This window comes from Cavia porcellus, unplaced genomic scaffold (assembly GCF_034190915.1).
Source record: "Cavia porcellus strain 051 isolate PalLab524CR breed Dunkin Hartley unplaced genomic scaffold, mCavPor4.1 scaffold_10, whole genome shotgun sequence".
NCBI classification, from domain to species: domain Eukaryota; kingdom Metazoa; phylum Chordata; class Mammalia; order Rodentia; family Caviidae; genus Cavia; species Cavia porcellus.
In genome coordinates, this window is record NW_026947493.1 from 2455594 (window position 1) to 2480674 (window position 25081).

General features: G+C 39.4%; 1 protein-coding gene across 29 annotated transcripts in view; it reads right to left on the reverse strand.

Annotated features, from left to right (window-relative positions):
* Dst (dystonin) overlaps positions 1-25081 on the reverse strand; it is a 455117-nt gene that overhangs the window by 87620 nt on the left and 342416 nt on the right. For all 29 annotated transcript variants that reach the window (XM_063256887.1, XM_063256895.1, XM_063256898.1 and 26 more), the window contains 6 exons: positions 24239-24368; positions 21760-21959; positions 19917-20412; positions 17238-18709; positions 2047-2208; positions 403-573 (listed from right to left, as the gene is read on the reverse strand). In XM_063256887.1, the coding sequence (XP_063112957.1) occupies positions 403-573; positions 2047-2208; positions 17238-18709; positions 19917-20412; positions 21760-21959; positions 24239-24368 (2631 nt within the window). The remainder of the gene's footprint in view (positions 1-402; positions 574-2046; positions 2209-17237; positions 18710-19916; positions 20413-21759; positions 21960-24238; positions 24369-25081) is intronic.

The following is a 25081-nucleotide window of genomic DNA, read 5'->3' on the forward strand; positions in this document are numbered from 1 at the left end:
TGTCGGTGAAACCCTTCCCGAGTACCTTCGAGTCCCTACACTTCCTGCCCACCTATCCTTGCTGTCCTTCTGATTCCTATCTCTTGGCCCTGCTTACTTATGTACAACTCACCACTTTACACACTTACCTTGTTTGTTGTCTCTTTCCTTATCCACCCTCCCCATTAGACTTCCGCCTCAATGAGGAACTTTATTATTTTTTATTCACTGATGTAATCCCAGCATGCAGAACATGGCCTACACTCCAGCAGATACTAAGTGTTGATTTAGTGACTAACAAAATAACATTTATCGCAGCACAAACCAGCTAACCAGGATAGCGTATAGATAGCTATGAAGCAGCACATACTCTCAGTGTCAATAGTCAGTGTGAAACACAATACAAATGCATCACTAACTTACCTTTTGCTCTTGAATCTGGGCCTTTACCACTTTGAACTCAGCCGATGGGGGCTTCTGATTGGCCACCAGCTCCTCAGTGTCTGCCATCCAGCTGAGCAGGGACTCCAAGGCATCCTGGAACCTCCCACAATGCAGCAAGGCCTCCTGCAGCTGGGCTGCGCGCTGAGCCACCTGTGAAGGTGCAGGTACATTGCATTGGCTTGTTTACTTAGAATGAAATCTGCCACTGACTCCCACTTTTCTCTTTTCATCACACATCTTTTGATTTTTATTTTAAGATCTACCCAAAGCATTGACAGGATAGGATAGGGTGAAAGGAATAGGGATGAAAAGGCAGGATAGGGGTGAAAAGGAATGGAACTTCAAGAAGTTTTGAAGATAGTAAGGTTCCCAAACAGTCATGACAGAGAATAAATCTTGGAGAGTTTGGAAATGCCAGGGGTATCTGTAGTTAGCAAAACGTGAGTCAAATATTTAAAATTACTGAAAACCTGTGCCTGGGTCATTTTATCACTATTGGGATTGATTTTTGATTTTTCTACTGATGAATAATAGGGATAATGATAAAAGACTATGAGAAATTATTATAGCAAAGGAGTCAGAATTATTTATATTTTAGTATGCAAAACAACGATGAAACATTCTGTCAGTACCAGGGGCTAAGTCCCTTTTCAACAAACCAGGGCCCTTGTCTTCTAGGGTCTTTCTAGTCTTTGTGTCCTCCATAGAGGTATCCTATTGCTGTTTTCATAGATCTTCTTTTGAACTGAAAAATGTTGGAAAGATACTGTAAGCACTACAGAATAAAGCTATACCTGGCACTGCATTCCGATTTGTGCTTAATGTGAATCACTGCTAATAAGAAAATTACTTCTTTATTGAGACCTAAAAAGATGATGTTATTTTAATCTGGAAAATGCTTAGGATTTCACTGCAGGGAGAGCAGTAAGAACAAGCACTACCACTAAATAAGCACTGCTATCCCACAGCAACGCATGAGCACTGATATCCTGAGTCACTGTGCATCCACGTTATTGCTCTAGGATAACACAGCACTATTTCTAGTGTCTTCCCTCACGGAAGCTGAGGTAATAACATTTGGAAGAGACAGTCTACAGTGAGGGTGGCAAACCTTCAGTGTACAGCTGACAGCAAGACATTGCTTCTTTCACTTCTACAGTGGGAGATTAGTTACCAATATGTGAGGACAAGAAGGTTTCACACAGGAATGATCCCCAGGTCTCTGGACAGGAAGCAGGAAGAGTATGTGGCAGCAGTATAGGGTAGCCCTTTACAGTGCTCGGCTGGAGCAAAGAGGTTGCCCATCCCTTTAACACACCATGCCTACTTGAATGGGGCAGGGCTCCAGCTTGCCCTGCCATGCCTGCTGTGCCTATGGTCATGTGCCTGAAGTCATATCAAAATTGAGGCCACAACAGGGACAGGCCCAGTTTCTGCTGGCTCCCTTTGTTCCCTGTGTTCCCTACTACCCCGGCTCTCAGGGGCATCTGTGTTAGGGCCATCCAGTTCATAGCAATATAAAAAGTAGACATATTTGGCTACTACAAATCTGATGAAAGGTCACAATAAATGCTAGTGAATAATAATTAACAAAAATGACAAGAGGAATAAAAAAAAAATCACCTTCTTGTTGAGAGTTTTCCACCGTGCACTGACATCTTCCAGGTCGTGCTCCAAGCCCTGAGTGCTGGTGTTTTTAGCAGCACTCTGAATAAGCCCTTGACCCAACCAGTTTACATCTTGCTGTTTAACCTGCAAAGGTTCAATCTTTTCCTTCTGGAAAACCTGCAGTTGGAAGAACCACAGTTATATGAATTATACTACTAACAATTACCCAATACATCCTAGTGTTGACAGTCGTCAGGTAGGAAAAACTTTGAGTTATTACAGAAGGTAACTGTTTCTTATGCATAGGCCATAGGTACCCTGTGAATAACAGACTGAAAGTAAATTAAATAAAAACTTTTAAGATCAAAATAATTCAACAATATCAAGAATGAGACTGTACATTTAATCAGATTACCTACAAATCAAGAAGACAGCATCATGTGTCCTTTATTGCTTCATTATCATAGCCTGAGAATTATCCTATTGTCCTAGTTTAACGTTAGTGAAAGATTCACAGAACAGATGAGGAGTAGATGGCCCAAGATGAGCCTCGCTGGGGAGGAATCTCAGAGCTTCTCAAAAGGACTCTGCTAGGTGGCAACTGAAGCTTGAGACTCAAACTGGAAACAGAGAATCACAGCAAGAAAATGAAAACGATCTAGAGAATGCATGAATGGACGAAAAGGAAAAAGACACAGGCGTGCGCAGCACCAGCAAGCATCCCTCTGATGTTCATAAAATGCCAGCAAGGCTCAAAAGAGGCGCAGCGGCCTCAGCCAATGCCCTGGCCACACACGTCAGCAGCACAGTGACTCTGGTCCCCTCTGTCCACCACCACCCCAGCCTGCACCATCAGCAGTTTCTGTGCGTTCCCTCCCTTACTCTCAACACCCACACAACTATGGTCCCCAGGTGCCTGTGTCTAGCAAAGGATGCAATACATGACATAACTGCAGGTTCCACAGAAGCTGAAATTGCCAACTGCTTCCTTATGGACCCACCCCAATGACTCAGCACTTAATGTCTACTTGATAATTAGCTGCCCAGTGAACACCACCATACAGAAGTGTATTTCCAGCTCACATGAATGACATGAATCCCTTAAAAGAAACACTGCAAGCTGACACATCAATTCTTTCATGGGTTATATAAACGTGTAACAGGGGGTTGAGCAGTCAAATATTAAGCTAAAACACAATTTGGGGTTCTCAGTCACTGTACTAAAGCCTATCATATAAGTAATCAATAGAAACATAATAAAGGCAAATATTAAAATAGCACTTCAAAAGAAAATTACAGGCACAGCTGAAAACTAAGTCTGAAAGCTGTAGAGGCTGCAAAAAGATAAGCTCTTCCAGAACCTGGCCCAAAGCCTCGCACACAGGATACGCCTGTGTTACTGTGTAAATGAATGTACCAGGAAACAGCCAACAAGTTAGTGATCATTTCCTCTAAAAGTCCCCTCCCAGCCTCAAGCCCAGCTTGCTTTTTCTACAGAAAATCCATTTACACAATTCCAATACTGGATAATTATTTATATATAACAATACTAATTATAAAAGTTGCATGTAAGTGCAAGATTCCCCCAAAACACTGAAGAAGGAAACTTAAGAAGCTTTCATATAGTTTCAAAATAACTTACCAAGTAATTAGGCAGAAAGTTGCAAAATGGTGATGAAAACAGAATTTGGCAGTGCAATCCTATTTCTTTTACATATCACTTTCTAAGCTACTACACTTCTAGGAACTAATAGCTTTGAATATATTTAATTACTCCCCCCCATCAAATGTGGGGGATCTTAAACAACTGCCACATTCCTAATTGCAGGCACTTGGATGACATATAATTATTAGGGGAAAAGTTTTATTCTTCTCCTCTGACAATTTTCAGGACTTGTGGTGGGGGTGGAGCCCAACTAATACAAAGTTCTAATAAATTGCCCTAACCTCTGATCTTGGCTTTGTGTAAACTTTAATGGTATAGTCAAAAGCAGGTTTAGGTGACTCTGGTAATTTCCCTAAGTGCTACAAAAATATACTAAGGATCAAAATAGAAAAAAATATATTATCTACAAATAAACTGTAAAATCCCTTAAAAGGGAGAAAGTATTTGGTAGGCCTTTAAATCAGCAGGCCATTTGCTGTGTGCCAAAGGAAAGGGCACAGCTAACTACCGCAATTATTTCACAGACTGAAAACTTTTATGATAGTGCCTAAACTCCCTATCAGTGGTAATGAGAGACCCCTCCCCTCCTCATCCAAACTACACAAAAAGCTAGCACACAAACACAGAGAAACTTAAAATAGCCCCAGAGGCAAAGTTTACCAGAAAAGTTAGTAAAAGTACACACATAGCTGAACTTCAATCTGAGTAGGAAGAAAAAAATTACAGGCTTGAAAAATAACCTTTTGCTTATTATAAGGTTGCAACATTCACTTTCTTACCTCATCCTAAATCATAAAAAGTTAGGAACCATGTACTAAAAAAAAAAAGTTAGGAGCCATAATGCATGCACAAACAGCACATTAACTTTAACCTGTCTATCCTCAAACACAGAGCTTCCGAAGGGACATCTGCAGTGCTTTTTAAAAGTCCTGAAGAGGGGTTAAGATCACAAATAATATAATATTGTGCTTGTACCTTCGTGACTATGCTGCTGAAGCTTAATAAACCCAATAAAAGTGCCCTTAAATGGCAGTGTCTTCAGCCACAACTTGTGTAAAAGCCCAGTATTAAGCTGAGCTCACAGTGGCGGCGCTCTGAATAAAATGGCCAGCACTGTGCACACTGCCACCAGCAGGACCCTCAGCAGCTGGGAATAATCATCCTTCCCCAAACTGATCCCTATGCAATGTGTAGTAATGATCATTCACCAACAGCTGTTATCTTGAAGGTGCCTATCAAACCCCCCAAATAAATGCCTGGGTTTGATCACAATTAAGAAACACTGGTGACTACCTGGAAAGAGAAGCACAAGCTTTTGCTACTGTAGCTTCACAGTTCCATGAATTACCTGGCCTGACTGGATGCCATTGCAGACCATGTCCAACATTCCTGCCTGGCCCTCTGTTTTTCTGGAAGCTGATTTCTTTCTTACTGGCACGAATTTCAGGGAGCACTTAGGAGTCCCCTCCAGGTCCAGGGCAGAAAGTGAAGCTTCCTCTTTCCCATTAGATGATATGCTGGATTCTTCTAAATCATATTGTGTCGACAGTGTCACATTTTCTAGCAAACCTGTGCTGCTACAATCTATATCCCTGTCCCCCAGAGTCATAGGAGACACCTCTGATTCCTGAGGGAGATTCTTCATGAGTTCCATACTTTGTGCTGTGATTTGTAAGTCTCCTGGCCAGGAAGTTTGCTCCCCTTGTCCTGGGTTAGAAAGATGCTCATTTTCTCCATCTCTGGACATAATTAATGGATCACACTGAGTGTTGACTTTCCAATCTTTCTGTAGGCAACCGTGGATTGCCTTTCGACCACTTACACATTTTGTTTCCTCCAGTGGAGATACATTATGTAAAATCATTTTGAAGTCATCCTCAGGAGGAGCACTTCTACATGAAAGCAAGGGGATTTTCTGTTCACTAATGGAATTAACAGAAAAAACAGATCTATATTGCTCTGTTCCATGAATATCTGTAACAGAAGACAAGTTTCTCATTCGTGACTGGTCTCCAGTTAAAAAGCCCTGTTTTTCTTCCCTTTCTGCAGGAGGACTACATAAACCAGAGTCGTCATCCTCTGAAGTTAGAGAATTAGTACCCCATCTGCACTTGCTGGGCTTGGAAACAGCATTTGACATGTCAATAGGTTCAACAAAAGAGCTTTCACTTTTGTTTGCATAATCCATAAAATTGGCTGGGACAAACATTCGCCATGACCGTCTGTGCTCTTTCTTTTCTGCATGAGATTTGGCTTTGGATAATCCTGAGATTCGAATAATATCACTATTTAGTTTGAGTGCATCAAAAACCATCTTTTCATCTAGTTTGTTAGCTTCACGGCCTCTCAGCTCAAACACACTAGAAGAAGTAAGGGCACCATTAGAACACAATGAACTAACATCCAGTGTTCTGTGACTGTAGGGTAAAGTTCGATCTGTAAAATGCCTGGAAGACAGGCTGCCTTTTGAGCCAGAGTCTATCTGTTCATTTAGTCGGACTGTATCATAGATTGACCGCTGTGGGACATAACAGTCTTCAATATTTAGGTCCTCTTCTTCCTCACCCTTCCCTACACAGGGGGGATTCTGACGTAAACAGTCTGGTCTGCTAAGTGGCTTCCCCATTTTGTAGACAATCAAAACAAATATTGCAGCACTTCATACAGAAAGTTAGAGATAAGGTAATAAAGCATCTTTCAAAAAACATCTACTTCTGAACAGCACTATGATGTGCCTTCAGCACAAAGGTACAGCACAAGATAATATAGGTTGTCATACATATTATGAGGTGATTAGGTCATCAGTAGTGCATTCATATAAATGCAACTATTCCTTTACCTGGTTGACTTTAGAGCAATTCTAAAAAGTAAAGTGCATCAAGAACGGAGAACAGAAATCTCCCTCCACCTTACAAAGTTCCCTTTCACACAGTCCAAAACACAGAAAAAACAAACACACTTAACAGTGGCTCACACACTCAGAACATTCCACTGTCAATCCATTTCCCTTTTCAGTCTGATTTTGCATCTGAGGTTTCCAGATTAAAATTTCCAAAGGAGCAAGCATTTTAACAGGCTGAATGTAAATTTCAACAGAGCTCTAGTTAACTGTAATCCATTTAACATGGCTTTCAAAACTCCATCTCCTTTATAAATAAACCATGCATCAGAAACTTAAAAGACAAAGGGGCTAAGGACTGTTCGGATCAAGGCACACTTAGAAGAAAAGTGTGTAATATAGTAAAAACGTTAAAAGTTTTCTTTTACTCTTTTGGGAGAGTAGCTATAAATAATCTAGACTCAAAAGCCAGTTTTTCTTCCCATATTAAGCATCTTCGAGGCAGAGTTACCCAAAGAAAAATGTCAGATGGCCAGGGCAGTTGAGAGTAAACAATCAGAAAGCATACTGTACTATCAGTAGCTTCTCTTTTAAAAAATCCCGAAGATTCTTAACTGATCTTCTTTAAAAAGGCTTATTCCACTTGAGGCAACTGCAGTGAAAGAGGACTCCGAGGCACAGACAACACAATTTCCTCTAAGGCACAGACAACACGATTCACATTCAGCTGCAGACCAAAGGGCTACTTTGTCCTTGGAGACTGACCAACCGTGCCTGCAGCTTGGCCTTCGTGTCAGCTGGAGCTGGGGAGCGAAGGAGGCTGCAGTGGACAGAGGCAGGGAGCTCCAGGGCACCAGCTCCTGGAAGCTATAGCGTCCCGGCGGCGGCATCCTCAGGCTCCAGAGAGCTCCTACTGGTGAGGCCCTGGTTCTGAGCCGCCAGCTGCGTCTCACTCCAGTGCTACATTCTCCTGTGACCTGACTTCACAGTCATCTTCCCCCGACTCCTAGCCCAGCCAGGAGCCAGGGCGGCTTCAAGGGGCGGGACCTGGGCCGAGGCAGGCTGCCCAGCAGTGACATCAGCACCAGGAGCCTGCCTCCTGCACGGGAAGGGGCAGCAGGCATGGAGGCCACAGGAGCACGGGGAAAGGGTGGAACCTGACACCAGGAGGACCGGAGAGAGAAATCACTCTGCAAGGCAAAAGGGGGCTGCCTTGTTCTGAATTTTCAATGAAGCCAGTTTCAAGAATCTGCAGCTTACAGGGCACAGGAGATGCAAAATGCAGTCCTCTGTAGCTCAATGATCATCATTCTCTTTCAAAGTCCAAGCTCAAATCTAACTCTTTTTCTAGAGTAAAGTATTCCTGTAGGCACCTTGCCCTCAACAGGAGTATTTGTAGTTAACTAAAATCCATATAATTCTTTTGAGATTAATGGGAGACCCAGGCAAAGATCAAGGGTAAGACCTGACTCTGGATACGTAATAAGATCACATGAACAGATTTTTATCTACTGAACAAACACCGTTTGAAAATACTGTTTTACAGTAAGTTCAGCAAGCCAAATCTCAGCTTGTAGCAGATTTTATTTAATAGTCTATCTTGCTTTTTATGAAAAGAGCAACATTTCAAGAAAAGCAGAGACTTGCAAAGGAAGGCAGATGGTCTTTGTTCAGTATCATAAAATAATCATGCAATGTGAATAAACAGCTTCTAAATGAAGAACGATGTTCTGGGGAAAACAACCTTATATTTTCTCTAATAATTTTGTAGAAAACATGGGGGAGGGGACTTTTATACTTTTGATGAAGAAAACATCCCCAGATAATTTTTATAAACCCACATGTTGAATTTAAAATCTTAGAAACACTTATAGGTAACTCTCAGTTCAATAACTGTTAGATGCGACTCAGGAGATAGCCATTACTAAACTAAAAATGCATTTCGTCTATAAAGAAAACAGATACAGCAGTATATATGCACAGCACAGTGTTAATGTCTGTCTGTCATGACTGAGAAGGGAAACGTTTTAATCAGCACCTGCTCCTGTGCGGTTAAGGCGCACAGGCTGTGGAGAGGCGTGGATAAGAGAAAGAAGGAAATAGGCAACCAGCTACCATATTTAAACAGTGGACTGCGCCAAGGCTGGGATTTAGTAAGAACCAAGGGTCTCACTCCCAACTGCCACTATCTTCATATGCCAGCCTGAAAAGTCACTATTTCCATGAAATCTGGACAAGTAACTTTCTCTACACAATCTAAGGTCCTTACAGAACTTGTCATGAGAAAGATGGCCCTAACTCAGCGTACCTCAGATGCTCACTCTGACCAACCAGCACAGTACTAATCTAGCCTTAAGAACAGTTAAAAAGAGCAGCATGTAACCTCACACTTGAGGTAAGTGGTATACTCTAAAAACTTCACAGATAATTCATTCATAAAACTCAGCCATTCAATAAACAGTGCTCACACCTGGTCAGTCATAAGGATGGACGGGGAAGATGCAGCCGCAGCTGTGCTTACACCACTCAACGGTGGGAGGATTGGGGGACAGACCAGGGACAGCACAGCTCAGAACAGGTAGTGCCAGGTAGGGGAAATGTGCCCTGGAAGGCCATGCTTAATCTGCACCATTTATTTAATCCTTGTATTCTTCCTTCATTGACTATTTCAATCTGTTATGCTTTAGTTTAAGTTAAAATCTGCATTACTGATTTTACATAGGGATTTATGATAATTTACATACATGCAATCGTGTTCAAACACAAACCCGGGTAACCAAAGGACTCATAAATAGTGGAACTAAACTTGTGTCGTTTTCCCCTTAATTTTAATCTATACATCTATTTTATAGTTACAGGTTCTAATGCTAATAAAATCAAGATATATTAAACAAATATTAATTTTGATCTCTAGATCACTCACATTTTCATGAGAAACACATAGTGAGTAAGATGAAAAGAATTTTCCTGAAAAAGTCATTATTATATACAGGGAAATCAGAAACTGTTTTCAAAATATAATTTTTTAAATGATTGATTTTGTTTAATTCCAGAGCTTGTTTGACCTTTGGATAAACACTTTTTTTCTTTCAAAATGTAATTCTATTTACTTTAACCTTTTTCATTTTTATTTAATTTTGATGTGATCCAGACAAACCATCTAGTAAGGAAGGTGATTCTAGAAAGGTACACCAGCACTAACTGAATTATAAGGAAACAGTATGATTCTAGCATTCTGTCACTCTAAAGTTAAGTTAAATCCTTAGGAAGGAAAATTCCTAAAAATAATCTTACCACTAAGAGCAATAAGTCACTTAGGAAAAGCTGAAAATGAATCTTATCAACTTAAACAAAGTTTTTAGAACTGAAAGACTGGAAGGTTAAGAAATTCCATATATACTAAGTGGAAAATTACTTGGATAAACAAATGCAACATTATTCATAAAAACTGATAAAAGTCCCTCCTGGCCCAATAGTTCTTGGAATGTGGATTAGAAACCTAGTAAGAGACACAGTTACGTGTTTTGTGCAGCAAATACAAAACGAGGCATTAGGACAACAGTTTCTATTGTTTTTTCTAATGCAGATATGCCATTAACTAATGATAACTGAAAGTATCCTACAGTTTTCAAACTTTAAATAAAGGCTTTTTTGAGGATATTCATCAGATGAATATGCAATAGCTGCTTATTTTGCTAAAAAGTTCTAAATAAAAGAAGATTCAGACTCCAGCACAAAAAAGCTTAGAAACAAATAGATTTACTGTCTATTTTGGGAAATTTCCTTGTATGCACTTCAGTATCTTTACTTTGCTCGTCTTTTTGTAAATTAATACAACACTAAGACTATGCTTTCTCCATGTTCAAGGAGGTTTTCCAGTCATGGTGATAAAAAATATTCCACATAACAGGGGTGATTCCATTATGTAAGTCTTATTAACAGAACTATATGCATTCATGCACAGAAAATGTCTAAAAGTTAGAATTTTTTAAAAACATCACTCAACAAATGAAAACAACATACACTTTAATGATACCATTCATTTTTCTTTAGAGAAACAAACGCAGCCAATAACACTAAAAGTACTTTTCATATTAAAAGACTGACAAAAGAAAGACATCTAAACTAAGACAATTACAGATATATGACAATACATGAACACAGACATTTTCTTAGGGTGTCATGGTTTTTGAATGGATTTTTCCTTAATTTGCTGCCTTTTCCCATCCTATGCCACTATTATTTAGTAAACAATTAAAGACCTAAACATTTACCAGTCAAATCTTATCAAAAAACCAATGTACAATTTCACATCAACGAAGAAAATTATCTTGTGTCTCCTAGACATACATACATACATACATATACACACACATGCACACACATGCACACACCTTTCCACATTAATTATGGAGGTCTCAATAAATGCTACAGTTTGCCTCTTCTTTTAGATCCCTGTAAAATGACAATATAAATTTATCCAGTTGAAAAGAAAAAGGCAACAACAAACTCCTCAAATTTCCTGATTTATAGAATCTCTAGCTGGAACTGCTTTAGGACACTCTTAAATGAAGCAACAGTAGTTAAGACTGGGTATGTGACAGTAAGGGTAGTAGCCTTAGCAGCAAAATCAGAAAGAGGACCAACGTTGCCACGATCCCTCTTGATACCTCTTTGAGATTAGCACTGCATATACCCTGTGTGACCTGCGAAAGAAGGCAGTCACCTGTTATGCCTATGCTGGTTGAATAGAAGTATAATAGTATCACACATTGGATGAACTCTTAAGTCCCCATAGCCAGGAGCGGTCTCTACATAAGTCTTCTACACTGCCCAGCAGACGTTGTATTCTTTCATCCTAAAATCTTAAAAGTCATTTTGAAATAGTTTGTTAAATAATGAGACTTTCCTTATAAATGCCCATTCATCTAGGGACAGCTTCTATAGTAAAAACATTTTCCCACTGAAAAGTATCATGCAACCTCTTGACTAAAAAGGTCTCATTAATACTTATGCAGCCTAATAAGAAATTTTCCCTATCTAAAAGCCCTTCTGAACAGCTTTATCTAATTCTCTCCCCACTCCCTGTTCCTAACAAAAACAAAATAATTAATAATTTACTTTCATTTCATAACATAAATACAGTTAAACACTACCACAAAAGCACTCCTTGAATGGTTTATCTTTAACATCCCACGAGGAACATAATCATTATGTACTATACATATACTGATGAAAATAAAGATTTAAAAAACTACAGTGACATCATAGAGGTTGCTTTCAGATCATTTAATGAATACCTTTATGAAAAATGTGTGCTCAAACAGCCTGGTTGCTTTAGCACTGTGATACTTTGCACTTTAGTTACCCAACATTCAAGTAATGATGCCTTCACCTGGGCAGAGGAATGTGTTTTGGTCTATGTCTCTGGTTTCAACTTGACTTAAAAATCTGCTGTATGTAATGCCACTTCCAATACAGAAATAAAAAGAAATGTTCATTTCAGGGCAACTTGCACTAGAAATGTGTTCATCTGTGGGAACAAATAAATTACAACTGCGGAAGCAACAGAGTGGCCAGAAATAAACAGCAGGACTGAAGTAAGATTTTTTTATGGCAGGCAGGCAGAGGGATACAGCTTTAGTCCGGATGTGACTGTGCGTGTTCATTAAAACATCTAGTTCCTTTGATCTTCACTACAACTAAATCAGTTCAGTATGATGAAGATGACTGCTTCACAATGATCAGATCAGACTGGTTGTTAATGACATCTTAGTAGGACATATTCTTCATGTATTCAGTAGTTAGTAACATTGGTCTTTGGTAAATATAGATGTGAAAAAGTCAGTATTAATAATGCATCTTTGTTTATTCCTAAGTTAGGGTCTTCAAACAGTACTTAGGGGCAGGAGGAACACCAAACAGGCTTCCTTTCTTTTTGCCAGAGACGTACAGAATCTACTCTATTGTTCAATCCATCAATTCATGAAAATGTGCAGAGGATTTAACTGCAACAGCATAGACGTATAAAAAGAGAACTGGCAGTTTGAGTTACCAAGAAAAAACACCTCACTCTTCAGACAAGTTAGTCGAGTAACTAGCATTTACACAGTCACAGGAACCATATTATCAAAACAGTTTAAACCTTCAAGCTAAATAGGGATAACACCAATCTCTTTCCAAAACCTCATAATACTTTTCAGTGAGGCTGAATCAGGACATTTAGTTTAGAACAGCATTTATTTTTAATCATTATGTTTGAATTGGAACCTTAAACATAAAAGAGTTTCATCCTTATAAAGAAACCAAAGATAAACATTAACAGCTACTTGTTAGATTAAATATTAGGGGGAAAAATGGCACCAGGAAAGTCAGTCTTCCTGGGTTAAATAATCTATTATATTCTTAGTGAATGTAAGACATTTCCTAAGTAACAGGGCCTGCTCTTAAGAAGTTTGTTTTTTTTTATTTTAAAAACAATTTTACAGGATCATATCAAATTAAGATGCTTCTGTACAGCAAAAGTAACAGTGAAAAGATAACTTATAGAATGCGTGAAAATTTTTGCCAACAATTCCTCAGAGGACTAGTATCTAGAATATATAAAGAACTCAAAAAAATTAGATCCCTCACCCCAAAGCAAAAGACAAAAAACAGGCAGGTGAAATGAACAGATGCTTCACAGAATAAGTACAAATGACCAATAAATACATGTCAACATGACTGGTCATTCAAGAAATGCAAGTTAAAACAAAGCTGAGATTCCATCTTATTCCAGAAAAGAATGGCCATTATCATCAAGAAATCAAATATTAACAAATACCAGTCAGGCTGCAGGAAAAAGGAATCTTCTACACTGTTGTGGGAATGCAACTGAGTACAACAACTATGGAAACCAGTACAAAAAACTCCTAAAATTAGAAATTTCATTTGGTCCAGCTATTCCTCTTCAAGGTATCTTCCTGAAGCAGTTAAAATTCATAACATTACCTTGATGCCTGTATGCCCATGTTTATGGCAGCTCAACTTATATCAGCTAGACCTTGAACACTAGGGCTAGTATGTCCGTCCATCAGCATGAGTGGATAAAGAGACCTACATACTGAATACGTACATACAAAATAGTTCTACTCTTCCATAAGGAAAGAGAAATAAGCTATTTATCAGAAAATGATGCATTCTGAATTCATAATGTAAAGTAAAATAAATCAGATGCACAAGCTTAAATATCCCATAGTTTCTCTCATATGAGAAGCCCAAAATAGAAATAAAGAGCAAAATAAAAGACAAGAGGAAGTAGGGATCTTCCTCAAATCATACAGGATCAAGAGATGCAGGGAGAAAGACAAGAGATGAAGCAAAGAATTAAGATGTGTTATGTAGCAACTCCACACAGGGGATGTAAACGCTATGCACTGCAAACATGTAATGGATATTTTAAAACCTCAAAAATTTTAAAAACTTAAAGGATTTTTATCTATGGCATCAGGTTAAAGTATAGCTGTCTGATGAATTAATGTCAAAGTGGTCACAGCCACGCATGGTGGTAGATGCCTGTAATCTCAGCACTCATGAGGCTAAGGCAGGAGGACTGCTGTAATCTCGAGGCCAGTCCACCTGAATAGTGTGTTCAAGATCAGCCTAAACTGCATAGTAAGACCCTGTTTCAAATAATCTAATACACAAACACACAAAAAGTAGATGGTACTACTTCAAAGTCTATGATGTTTCAGGCCCTGTCCTTCAGTGCTTTTCTGTTTCATTTTCAGAACTTTTAATGACTAGCTTTTTTTTTTTTTTTTTTTGTCTTTTTCTTTTTCTTTTTTATTGGTACCAGGGATCGAACTCATGACTGCCTGCTTGCAAGGCAGGCGCTTATGCCGCTGAGCTAAATCCCCAGCCCCTAATGACTAGCTTTTTACTTGATATAAATCATTTCATTCAAAAATTTCAAACCTTTTAAAAAGCCATGATGAAGCTAACATTTAATGAAAGAGTAAGACCCAAGAGAAACTAAATTAAGATCTAAACCATAAATTAAGATCTAAACCATAAACACACTTCAGTCAAGAAAGATAAAACCAGGACAATGAAACGTGTGGGTCCATCTCAGCAGCAGCAGCACTCATTGTAACCATGGAAATCCCCATCCCCGTAGGTCGCCACCATCATCACCTTAGTGTCTGTTTAACACAGGCGTCCATGGCCATTCACACACGTTCAGTTCATGCTCCTTACTGCAGCCATTTTACAGAACACCTTCCTTCAGTGGGTGTTGCTGGTATTTTGTCTTAAAATGAACATGACTGGTTGTTCAGGGTGCCCAAGTTAAGCTATAATGAAGATGATGTAAAATTTCCCAGAGAAAATATCAGATTCAAAAGCTGACAAATGAATATGACATAAAGCACAGTGTTACCCCACCAAAATATCCGTGCTGTGACAGTGACTCCTCATGTGACCCTGGGCAAGGCACCTAACCTCCCTGGGCCTTGCTCATTTCCAGCAAGGGAGGGATAACAATCTTATTACCTTTCATGACTTAACAAGACAGAGAGTTTAGGATTGTGCTTGACATACAGTGAGACTGCAATAAATGTTAAGTGTTGTAATTGCTATTTTTAATAGACAAATCCATACAAACAAAACCACTGGTTGTATAAGTTACCCTATATATTTACCATAACCATATCTTCTTTTAATCTGTGGCGCTGTAATTTTATATGCTGGTTATCTGCCCACTTCAACACTTTTTTTAGTTACTGCATTTCAGGACTCTAAAGGTGCATCATGATATTCAATCAAATGCTTCTAAAATAATCAGAAAACAAGCACAACATGCTAACCATAGAAATGAACACGTTTTCTTCACAAATAAATAAAACAATCTCTGTGACTATTAATGATAAAGATGCTGGTTGGGAGGTTTTTAATTTGTAAAACACCCAGTGCAACGGTGAGAAAGCTCTTCCTTTCTCTCGTTTTCCCTTACTCTGAGCTCTTCGCAGAGATGGTCATGTTTCTCACTGTGCTCACGCTTGGACACAGACAGGAAGCATCCACCTATAGCAGAAGCCCGATCACTTTTTTTTTTTTGCCCACTTTTTTACAGTTTATTGAAACAGAGAGGAGAAATGAAGACCCACTCTTTTCTCTACACAAACCTGGAAGAAGAACCGTAATTTAATTGTCTCACAAATCACAAAACAGTTAAATTGCATTATTAAAAAAAAACTTTTGAGAACTGTCATTTAATACTTAAACTTCTGTCAGGATTCACTAGAAAATTCTCAGTTAACAGTCACTCCTAAACTCATGCTCCACAGAACTGTGTTCTTGTCACATGAAACTTTCACTTTACAAAACAGAAAAATAAAAGTTTAGCAGTATAGACAAGGAAGCAAAGTCAGTACTAAGGTAGTTCCTTAACCTTCAAGAATTGAGATCCAAATACTGATTTTTAAGCCTGGAAGGAGCTGGATTTCGAAGGCATTTAATAAAAGAGCAAACAGAACGAGGAACAACAAAAGCAACATTATTTTGAAGTTATTTTTAAAAATTCTGTCTTCTCCTAAACCATGTTATTAAAGATAAGTGAAGACACAATATGTCAGTCTAATACCTTACAATCTGGAAGTTCATTTAATTTCTATTAGCTTTCCATGGGAAATAATCCGTCAGTCTGGTTTGTTGTTTTTGTGGTACCAGGGACTGAATCTAGGTCTCACACGTGCAAAGGGATACTCCACTGCTGAGCTACTCTCCCAGGTCAACTGGTAGTTCTGCAAACCTTGTTTGTATTTGTTCTTAGTATATCCTGTGTGGCAACTCTGCCATCTACTTTCACCACTGTTTATCAGAAAGTAAACACAGGATCCAGAGCAATCCCAAAGGATTAGATAGATCTCACTTGCACAACAAAGACTTACTATTTAGGATCCTCCAAATGGAGAACTGGAAGATGACACCTGCCTCTGTCCCCTGCTGAGTTGGGATGTCTGCTTCCACTGTCATAAATGAGGCCAAACCCAACGACAGGGACACTGGGCCACCACCTAAAATCTAATGTTCCATTTATTCTGTATCACTGAAGCTGTCAAATAACAGACGTTTCTTGGCTCTCAGGTGGTTACATAGTCCAATAAAAAATAATTTACTCTTAATCCTCCGGCTCACAAGCCTAAGATCTTTGTTTTATGAAACCAAGATGACAATATGGAAAGCTACACTGCCATTAAAAGTATGAACCTTTGAAGATGATATTTGCAAAAGAAATTAAATTAAGAAGTACGTGAAGACTATAAAAAGAGAAAGAACAGGAAAAGACTGTAACTCATCATTTAAAGAAAATTCTGCGAGACAAACCTTTACAGCTGAGTTCAAAACATAGTTCTGGTCATACAGATATCAGTTATCAGTCCTCTCAGAAATGGGCTCCATGATGTCAGTTTCAAGCTTTCCTAGGACTTTTTCAAGTGCCTCTCTGACCTCTCTTGATGGCATGTCAGGATCTAAGCATACAAAAACCCAAACCCCAGGAAGCTTGGAACTGCCCCCAGGTGCCTGGATATTACCTGCCAAATCTGCTCATTCAGATTCAAGTACTATAGGACAGTTATTCTAGGAAGGTCTAAAAAAATAGGTAATCATTTTGTTTTATCTGATAGAAATGTCTTTCAGTAGAATTGAAGAATTCCCTACCTTAAATACAGCAAGCTGCTGATTGAGAGTCTCTATCTCCATCCCAACAGGATCTTGTGACTCTTCATGTTCTTCAGCCTTTTGGAGTAGAGTAGAAAATTCTTCAAATTTGCTATAGAATTCTTTAAGACTCTCAAGCATTATTTCAACCTGCTCTTCTCTAGCATGTGCTCGGTCCAGTAACTTGTTGCACTGTTTGCTCAAGGCCTCCAAGTCCCTCTTGATTCCAGTGAGATCAGGAGAGGCTTCCTCTGTGGCCAGCATCATCTTGCAGGTTTTATTAGCATTATCATTGCTTGCTATAAGGGCGCCTAGTTTCTTCAGAAAGGTTTTTATAGCCTCCTTTTGCATGTGCAGTGTTTCTACATCTCTCCCCACTGGAGCCATGCTATCTAATTCATCATCAAACTCTGCAAACTGAGAAAACATTTCTCGGATGGTATTCTGGAAATGTCCAATTCCCTGAAGCTTGGTTTCTAAGAATGAACATTTTTCATCAACCTGCTGACTTAGTGTACTATGTGCTTGAGCTAAGGTTTCTGCTTGCAACAAAATGTCAGAGGTTCCCTTGGAGTCTGCAGCTTCTATCACGAGATCCTGAGCAAGTCTTCTGGCCAAATCTACCTGGTGCATCAAGGTCTGCAGTGCTTTCTGCTGAGCCTGAAGTATGGTCAGCCATTTGTTACTGTAAGCCTGGGGCCCCAGGGACTCGTGGACATCCAGCTGTTCCTTTGCACACTGAAGCTGCCTGTTGGCTTCTTTAGAAACTTCTTCAAATTCTTTAAACTTCCGGGCTGTGTTCTCCAGAGAGAATTTTTTACTATGAAGTTGTTCAGAGATGGTGTTTACCTTCTGGATCAGTGCTTTATTCTCATCTGTAACCACCTCTCTGTCTACCTCACAGACACTGAGCAGGCTGTTGGCTGTGTTGTTCAGCAGCTCTACCATACCAAAGTGTTGGTCCATTTCCTTCTGCAGTGACTTCAACTTGGAAATGGAATTTTCTATTTCAGCAGGATCCAAACAAAACTTAACTTCCTCCAACTTGTTCTGACATTTATCTATCCATGGCCTGAGAGTCTCCACCTGTTCTTTGTACTTGAGGGCTTTTTTGAATGCGTCTATTAACTTGTTTTCTCTTTCTTTCACTTGTTTATTAAATCCATCCCAGTTGTTTTTAATCATGTTAAGCTGTAGCTGTAAGGCTGCCTTCTCAGACCCTTGTGTTTTCAATAACAAATTTTCACCTTCTGCAATGGTTTTTTCATAAATATTAGACTGGGCAGCTAAAGTTGTACTAAAGTCTTTCTGATCTTTAATTAATGATTCTAAGACTTTCAGGCTGGCTGATACTGGGTGAGACTTCTTTTGCTCTTCTTTCTTTGTATCCAGCCAAGCCTGAAAATCTTTAGACATCTGCTGAAATTGATGAGAGCTTGCACAGGCTGATTGAAGATGCTGGACAAGATTTTCTGAAAGTGAAATTATAGACATATTTATTTCACATTGAAAGGTTAATTTAACCTATAGAAAGCCAAGAAAACAATCTCCAAATGAATGTATAGAAGCTATAGGGCTTTTAGCGCTGATATGAAGAACCACAAGAATGACTTAAATAGGGGGAAAAGTATCTATACCAATAAAAAAAAGAGGGAAAGTAAGAAGCAAAAAGCAAGAAAGAGAGGAAGCAATGACTATGGAAATAAGAAAAAATGCATGAAGGGGCACCCTGCCTGCTCTGCCATCATCCTCTGCATTTCACACAGGGAAGAGACACCAAAGCTCCAGGCTGGGGTGGACAATCTACCTCTCGGAAAATCTGAGTGTTTTTGCTTCTATGACTTTTACATACAACAGAAGTTAAGTTACTCGCCCAGGGTCTTTGAGCTCTGAAGAGGTGAATCCAGGATACAAACCCACGTACTTTCTGTGTGCTACCTTATGTTGCCTCGATGTTGAAAAAGAAGTCTGAAATGGTTGCTATAATCAATAAACAAATCCAATCAATTAAAAATAAAAATTAAGAGCTCTACAGGAGCAAGACTTAGAAACTAACACTATGTTTCAAACACACCAGAGCAACAAAACATGTCCTGCCTTGGCAAGACGCTTCCGACTTCCTATAACCCACTATGCTGCCTCGAATGATTACCAGCATATCGGCCACAGAATTACCGCTCAGTAGGCAGGGAAGAAAACACGCATTTCTCTGAGGTATCTATCTATGATGGGGGGGGGCATCAGACGGAGCTGGGTCGTGGCTCCACAGCTCAGCACTTGCTGTACCCACATAAGACCTTGGGTTTGGTCTTCAGCAAACAGCAGTAAAAAAGAAGATAAGATGATATAAAGGCTTTAATATCTAATCATCTGTTTTTTGAGGGGACCTTAGGTAATACCACATAAAAATGTTCACATCTTTTCAAAACCAACATGGGGTACCCAGTATTTGAATGGGTGTCTCAAGCAGACTCTTCCCACACAGCTCCTGTCTGGGCAGTGGGCAGACCTTCGTCAGGGCTGTGTAAAGTGTGCCCCAGTGGCCTGGGTCCTGCTGCATTGCACTGCCTTCTGAGAGCCCTGGGTTACATATGTCATAACATAGTCATATATTGACATCTCTGCTATGTATGGTGTCTGTTTCTGACCAGAAAACACACATATTAAGAGAAGACAGACCTGCTTTCTGTTCAATATCCTTAAATGATTTTAAGATGCTGTCCAGCTGCCTACTGAGTTCTGCTTTCAGGTATTCCTCCCTGACCAGTGTGGACAGGCCTGCACACAGTGCCTGAGCCGCTTTTATCTGTGGTGCTTCCTGCTCGACTTCCTGCTTCAGCCTCCAGGCTATTTCCAGCTGCTGGGTTACAGCATCCGCTGGGGTACTCGCAGTCAGGCTGTCGCTGAGCCGCTTCTCCAGCTCATTCAGCCGCTCCGAGAGGCTTCTCAGCAGGCTCTGGTACTGCATGCTCTGCACGATGCCTTGGTTGATCCGGTCACATCTGTCACTGAGTTGTCCCGTGAGGCTGTCCCACTTCTGGGTCACAGCTGCCAGCTGCTCCTTTACTACTCCATGCAGGGTAGGCTCTTCCCCAGGCCTGCTCAACATACCCTGGCCGGCTGCCCTGAGCTGCTCATACTGAGGTCTCCGGGTGTCAAATTCTTGTAACAGAATCTATGGTAAACACAAATTACTGTATAGTAAGTCACAGAAAAACACAGCTTGAAGCCTCCAAAGAGACAGAAATGGTATTCATTTCTCAGGTTTGGTTTTGCTTTTAGTTACCACTCTTGTAGTTCTTATTTCAAGTACAATGCAATTACACTAACCTAATTGCTAATTCAAAGAGTCATGGTGATTCAAAAAAAAAAACACTTTGCCTAAAATAATCGTATTGCCTGAAAGGAAGAATAGAATAAATCTGTTTTGGTAATCTAGGCAAAATCAACAGAAGTTCACATAAATTTTTCCAATACGAAGGCAAATGGGTTACATCATCGTATTACCACATTTGTCTTTTCCTACCCATGTTTTCTCTTTGCGGAATACATGAAATAGTCCAAAATTACTCTACACTAGGGAAAATATATAATGAAAAGTGTTAGAATATAAGACGCTCACAATGTTTTGTTTTGCAAAGTTTTTTTTGGTGGAGTCTGAGACAGGGTCTTGCATTGTAGTCCAGGCTGGCCTCAAACTCATGGTGATCTCCTGTCTCAGCCTCCCAAGTACTGATTCAACATGATTCTCACTATAAAATGAATGACCCAAAATTTCTGTCTTTTGGTATATTTGATGTATTTTTTTGTATTTTTATCTCTTATATTTATCTACTCATCTCTGAGAGACGATTAAGACCAGGGGCAAATATTTTTCCCCAAACATCTATTTTCATTCTCTTCAGAAAGTCTGTCTATTTTTAGCTTACAGAATCACCTCCCAGCTTTAAAGCCACTATCTGTACCTAAAGAAATCTAACCGGACCACCACAGAGCTTCTGCCATTATTACGTTAACTTTATGCTTTCTTCCCCTTTGTGGACTTATCAGCTTTGTAACGAGACTGCTCTACTACACAAAGCATTGAGGGATCCTCACTGTTTCCTTCCTTCTCTGTCCCTTTCTAATGCTGTCCCTCTTCCCCTCAGGACCGGGACTGCATGAGTCTTACAGACTTCATTATCAACCACCTAAAAACAAAATGAGTAAAACCTCAAACGAATAATTCTAAACGATAAACTTACAGAAACATAAAACAATTACACTAATACTTCAGAGAAGGCCCTTTTTTAATATGGTCTACACCAACCACATGTTCACAAGCATAATCTGGGGACTTGGTCCACACATGAGCTCAAGAAGCTTCCCCTGGGATAACTCATGGCTGCAATGCTCTAAAATGTACAGTGTTGGGCACCTCAAAAGTACAAATTCACCCCTAAAACACAAGAGCACACAGTGTCTAGAGCTGACATATGTACGACAGTGTTGAGCCTGAGACAAACAATCAAGTGACACTCACCTGCACCTGTTGCTTCTGTGTGTTCAGCATATTTGGGTCGATGGACAAGGGCCCAAGCACACTAACCATCAGTTCTTTTTCCACAAGCCACTGTTTTAACTGAGCTTTTACAGTCTGGAATTGAGTGAGATTATTGGAGGACTCTTCCAGCTTTTGTTGTCTGTCAACCGTTAATTGGTTGAGCTCTTGCCACTTAGCATCTGGAAAACAAAAAGAATAAAATTGGCATTTAGTTTTAATATATTTATTATGACTGCAGGAAGATTATATGATAAGATTCAAAATGATATGTAATGAGCATCATTTCATTTTTGCAACTCTTCTTACACAGCCAATTAAGGATCTAACCTAAGAGGATTAACAGCATTTAATGCCACAGATTTCATAGACCTAGTGGTTGTTTATCAAGTGAAATGTAAGAATAAAACTGAATCTTTTTTAAAAAGATACTGTACTAATTGGAATATTCCCTGAAGCAACCAGGATCACTTCTCCTAGAATTTCTATAGTCTATTTATTCAACTACTAGAACAATGACTAGTAATCCTTTTTGAATTAATCATAAATCTCCAAGTTTCATTTTTAACTAGGTAACTCCAAAACTTGTACATCTTTCCCCAATCCTCTTCTCCTATTCAAACTGCACATTAACAACGAGCTGTTGGAAAATTATAGTAGAAATATCCCCAGCTACTTTCAATTCAATGTTCAAAACTAAAACTAATATTTCTATCAAAATTAGTGAATGTTTTCATTTTATAAATTTTGTTCAACAGTTATCATCTCTGTGATTATCACTGCAATGTAATACTACTGATGTTCGTTTAGAACCCTCCACACTCTCCTACCTCCTGATCATAAGATCTTAAATCATTCTGTAACTCCGCTTCAGTCCTCCTCAGGTTTAGCCTAGAATAGTGGTTCTCAGGTTCCAGCTGCAGCAGTTTCCTGAGGGATGTGGATGGTGACTTCGGCGCTCCTCCCCCAGGGTTTCTGATGCAGTGGGCTGGGCTGAGGCCAGGAAGGTTCCTCCTAGCGCTTGCCCTGGTTCCAGGAGCTAATGACCCCAAGTACCAACCAGCCTTTTAATTGGTACTACTATTATCAGTGTCTCCCAACTGTAACCCATTTGGTTCTGAAATACTTACCCTTCAAAAGATATCACTTTTAAATGAGGCATCTTTCTCCCCAAATTGTTCAACACCTAACTCCTTGCCACCTATCAGTGGTGGTGAAACTGTGGCATGCAGGCTACCGCTGACCGTTTGTTACTGAAAACTCTAAAAGGGTTGCCACTGATTCTAGATGATCAGCTCTAATACCTGTTTGATATTTAGGGACTTTCACCATCTGGCTTCAGGCTACTCATCTGGAGATTTGTAATGAGATCTTGAGAAGTCAAGGTTTACCTATCAGAGCACTCAGTCCAGCAGTGAACACATCCATTGTCTAGAAATGTTCACTAATGGATGTGATGACATTATTCTATGATGGTACCCTCAGAATTCATCTGACAGCTGAATTGTGCAATTAAAGCAATCACGATGGAGAAACATCAAAATCACTAGGAAGCTGAAATACCCATTCTTCATTCCCACCCCTTTCTACAAGACTTGGTAATTCTCTGCCCATGTAACTCTGCCTTCCCCGAGACAGCCACCAACTTAGGGACAAGGCGAAAACAATGCAGTAGGAATAAACAAATATACCTTTGAACATTCAGACACCTTAGGCTAACTTTTTGTTTTCAAACCAAAACGTGCTTACAGATTTCTAAACTATCACAGAACATCAAACTTGAAAGGACAATATTTGATAAATACAACGGAACACCTGAATGTTAAATGTCTGTTACAATGAAGGCGGCTACATGCCAGGTACTGTTTCTCTGAGCCACACACATGTTGACTTACTAAATTCACCAAAGTAGTACAAATTACCAGCCCCGTCTCACACTCATTTTTCATATCCTAACAAAAAATGGTAAGACAACAGGCTTGAGAGAATTCTGTGCGTATGAGGAGCAGTTTGGATAGGAAGAAGATGAGGTGGGAGGCTTACTCCGCATAAGAAGGAAAACCACCAGGCTCCTACAACAAGCAACTTTTCAGTAGTGGCTGGCAAAGAGGACCAGCATGAAGCCTGGGGCTTGAGCAGTCCCAGGAGCAACCTGATAGAGAAGGGGGCCCACTTTTTCTAAAGCAAACCTTTTTTCTACATTAACGTAAAGAGTTACTCAAGGCCTAGCATTTTACTAACAAGTATCTACCTTCTTCATAAAAATAACTTTAGTTACATGACAATTCTCAGAATAATGTAATTTGAAATACACTTTTAAAGTATGCAGAAAACAGATTTTAGAATGTCAGAGAAACTTTGAAAATAACTGAGGCTATTGGGTGTTTTCTGGTAAAGATTATAATAATGAAACATGATAGCGATTCTGGTTACGGACTTGAGCGTAAATAATATAACATACCTATTTCTTTCAGTATCTGGTTCCATTTCTGGGCCTCGGGAATATCTGGGTTCTCCTCCAACAGCTCTGTCAGTTTATCCTTCAACTCCTGCACTTTGTTTACATTTTGTTTCAGTTCCGCCTCAAATGACTAACAAGGGAAAAAATTATTCCACTAGAGTACCAACATCAAAGACAAAACCATAATTATGGTACACTTCTTTCTCTAACATGACCAAAATAGGGGAAAAAATCCACTGTTAAATACTAAAGTGAGTGAAAACCCAGATTCAGCAGTCAATTAGTTTTCCTTTCCTTATCTCTGCTAGTCTCCAACTCTGATAAGGGACTGCCACAGAGAACACTCTAACTATGGAGCTCCCAAACCACCATGAAAAAACTAAGATGTCATCAGTTAGGCTATAATAAGAAAATCGGTTCTGTTAAAAGTCTGCCAGAATCTGAGAATCTATTAGGGAATAACACTTTCGTGGGTAACACAGTAAAGAGTATAAATATAATTTAGAGAAATTTTTGTCATTATTACCACTATGCAAAACCACTTTCCCAATCTTGACAGCCCTAAGAAACAAATACTATCTAACTAAGAAAGGGGAAGCATTAGCTACCCTATTTTATACTAGTTGGAAGAGATCAAAATTCTTCTAATTGCTGACTGGCTGCTAACCAAAAGTGACACCGATTCAAAGGTGACACAGTCACTTATACCAAACAGCTTGTGCATCTCTGCATGTCAGTGTATAAAAGGTGACTATTATTATCATCTCTACAGAAAAGCACATTAAACTAAATGGTCCGATTATGAGCTGAAGGTTCAGATCTAGAAATCAGCACAGAGCTCCT